Source organism: Pteropus vampyrus, unplaced genomic scaffold (genome assembly GCF_000151845.1).
Source record: "Pteropus vampyrus isolate Shadow unplaced genomic scaffold, Pvam_2.0 Scaffold291, whole genome shotgun sequence".
In the NCBI taxonomy this organism is placed as follows: Eukaryota; Metazoa; Chordata; class Mammalia; order Chiroptera; family Pteropodidae; genus Pteropus; species Pteropus vampyrus.
Window position 1 is genome coordinate 617559 of NW_011889072.1, and position 1757 is coordinate 619315.

Below are 1757 nucleotides of genomic sequence, written 5' to 3' on the forward strand. Positions count from 1 at the left end.
GGGCTTCGCTAGAGAAAGCGCCTCCGAGGCCGCAGCAGGGGGCCGTGGGGAGCGGGGCAAGAGCGAAGCTCTCCGAGGCTGGATGGAGAAGCAGCACGGTTGCTGTGGCCCCCCTGGACGCGCTGTGACCCCCTCTCCTTCAACCTATTTCCTTCTCCCTGGAGGAGGAGAGGAGAGCGGGAAGCTTCTCCCCCGGACGTGCCGCGCATTCGTGAACTGAACAGTAAGCTGCTTGTGAAGGCAGCTCCTCGTGGCCCGGCAGTGGGGGGCTGCTGGACTGTGAGAAAGGCAACCTGGCGAGTGGGGCCCGATGGGACAAATGGGGCGCCCTCCCGCCGCTGTGCCCGAGAAGCACGCCAAGCTCCCTGGCACCAACCAAGTCCTCGATGATCTCCTGGATGCGCTTCTTGGCCGCCTCCACACAGTCCTTGGCGCCCTTGAGGGTGACTTTGTCGCTCTGTGTGCCGGAGCGCGGGAAGCTAACCATCACCCCACCGTACTCCTCAGCAATCTCGCGCAGAACCTGGCCTCTTCGGATAACAAAATGACGGTGGTGCTTGGGGTCCACCAGCATGCAGTCTTCGACCACGTTATCCTGTGGCGTCGGGGGAAGGGAAGGGCGGTCAAGGGCCCGCTGGCCATGCCATGAGGCGCAGGCAGCTGTGGCTCGGCCTCGCTGAGCTTGGGGCTCTGGGCTGCTGGGTCTCACCAGGTTCTGGATCAGGGCCTCCAGCTCCTTCTGGGCCTCCCTGACCGCATCCTCTTTTCCCATGATGGTGATCAGATCCTGGTCCTTGTCCTCAGCTGTTGGGAATATGATGCGGGCCCCTGTGGTGTCGCGCACCTTGCGAATTTTGCCGCCCCCTTTGCCGATGAGGAACTTGTGGTACTCCGGCTTGGCGCGGACGTCGGCGGTGAAACTCCTGGTTTGCTGCAGAAACCAAGGCCACACATCGGCCCGCTGCCACCTGCCCAGCCCCTGGTGCAGGTAAACAGGAGGGCCTAGGGGACAACAGCATGGCGTAGGACTTATCTCACACTGTCACCAAGTGGGGCTACTCAAGTGGCACCAAAAGAGACACTGGCCACCCAGACTGTCCTCGTACTTCCCTCCACTGCGACGAGAGAGGCCCCCACGGCTCAGAGCACGCAGACTTAGCACACACACAGAGCGCGCCCTCCAGCCCTGCCTTTACGGGTGCTCCAGGGGGATGCAGGGCCAGCTGCGCCCCCACTTCAAGCTCAGAGACCCTAGTTGAGCACGGTCCTCAGCTGACACCAAGAAACCAGGGCCCAGGAAAGGCCGGACATGGGGATCGCGTTGCGGATGCCAGCTCTTCCGGCAGATCCATCTGGAAGGCACACGGGGGCACACGGGACCACACCCCTCCAGACCCACGCAGACCCACAGTGCACGCTCTCTCCCTCCTCCTGTCAAGCTTGACCCCAGACATGGGGAGAGCTGGCGTGCCAGCACGAGCAGGGAACAGTAGATGCTGTCACCTTTTCAGTGCTGCTTTCACAGGGCGCCAAGAGACTCTCCCACCCTCAGACACGAGGCCCTCGCCAGCAGCGGCCCTGCAGAAAGCTAACAAGTGAGGCAGGCCCAACCCAGCAAAATGGAAAAGGGTAACACGTCAGAACCAGGTGGGGCTCACCCCCAAGCTGTGAGATTGGTGAAACTTTAAAAAGGAGAAAAAAAGTCAATCTAATACATATGTTAAAAAAAACAAAAAAAAAACACAAAAAACCGCCCA

The 1757-nt window shown here is 60.8% G+C and overlaps 1 protein-coding gene across 1 annotated transcript in view; it reads right to left on the reverse strand.

Annotated features, from left to right (window-relative positions):
• HDLBP (high density lipoprotein binding protein) overlaps window positions 1-1757 on the reverse strand; it is a 32225-nt gene that overhangs the window by 9262 nt on the left and 21206 nt on the right. The window contains exons 17-18 of the mRNA XM_023521085.1: window positions 710-1039; window positions 145-595 (exon numbers count right to left, since the gene is read on the reverse strand). Coding sequence (XP_023376853.1) covers window positions 145-595; window positions 710-1039 — 781 coding nt within the window. The remainder of the gene's footprint in view (window positions 1-144; window positions 596-709; window positions 1040-1757) is intronic.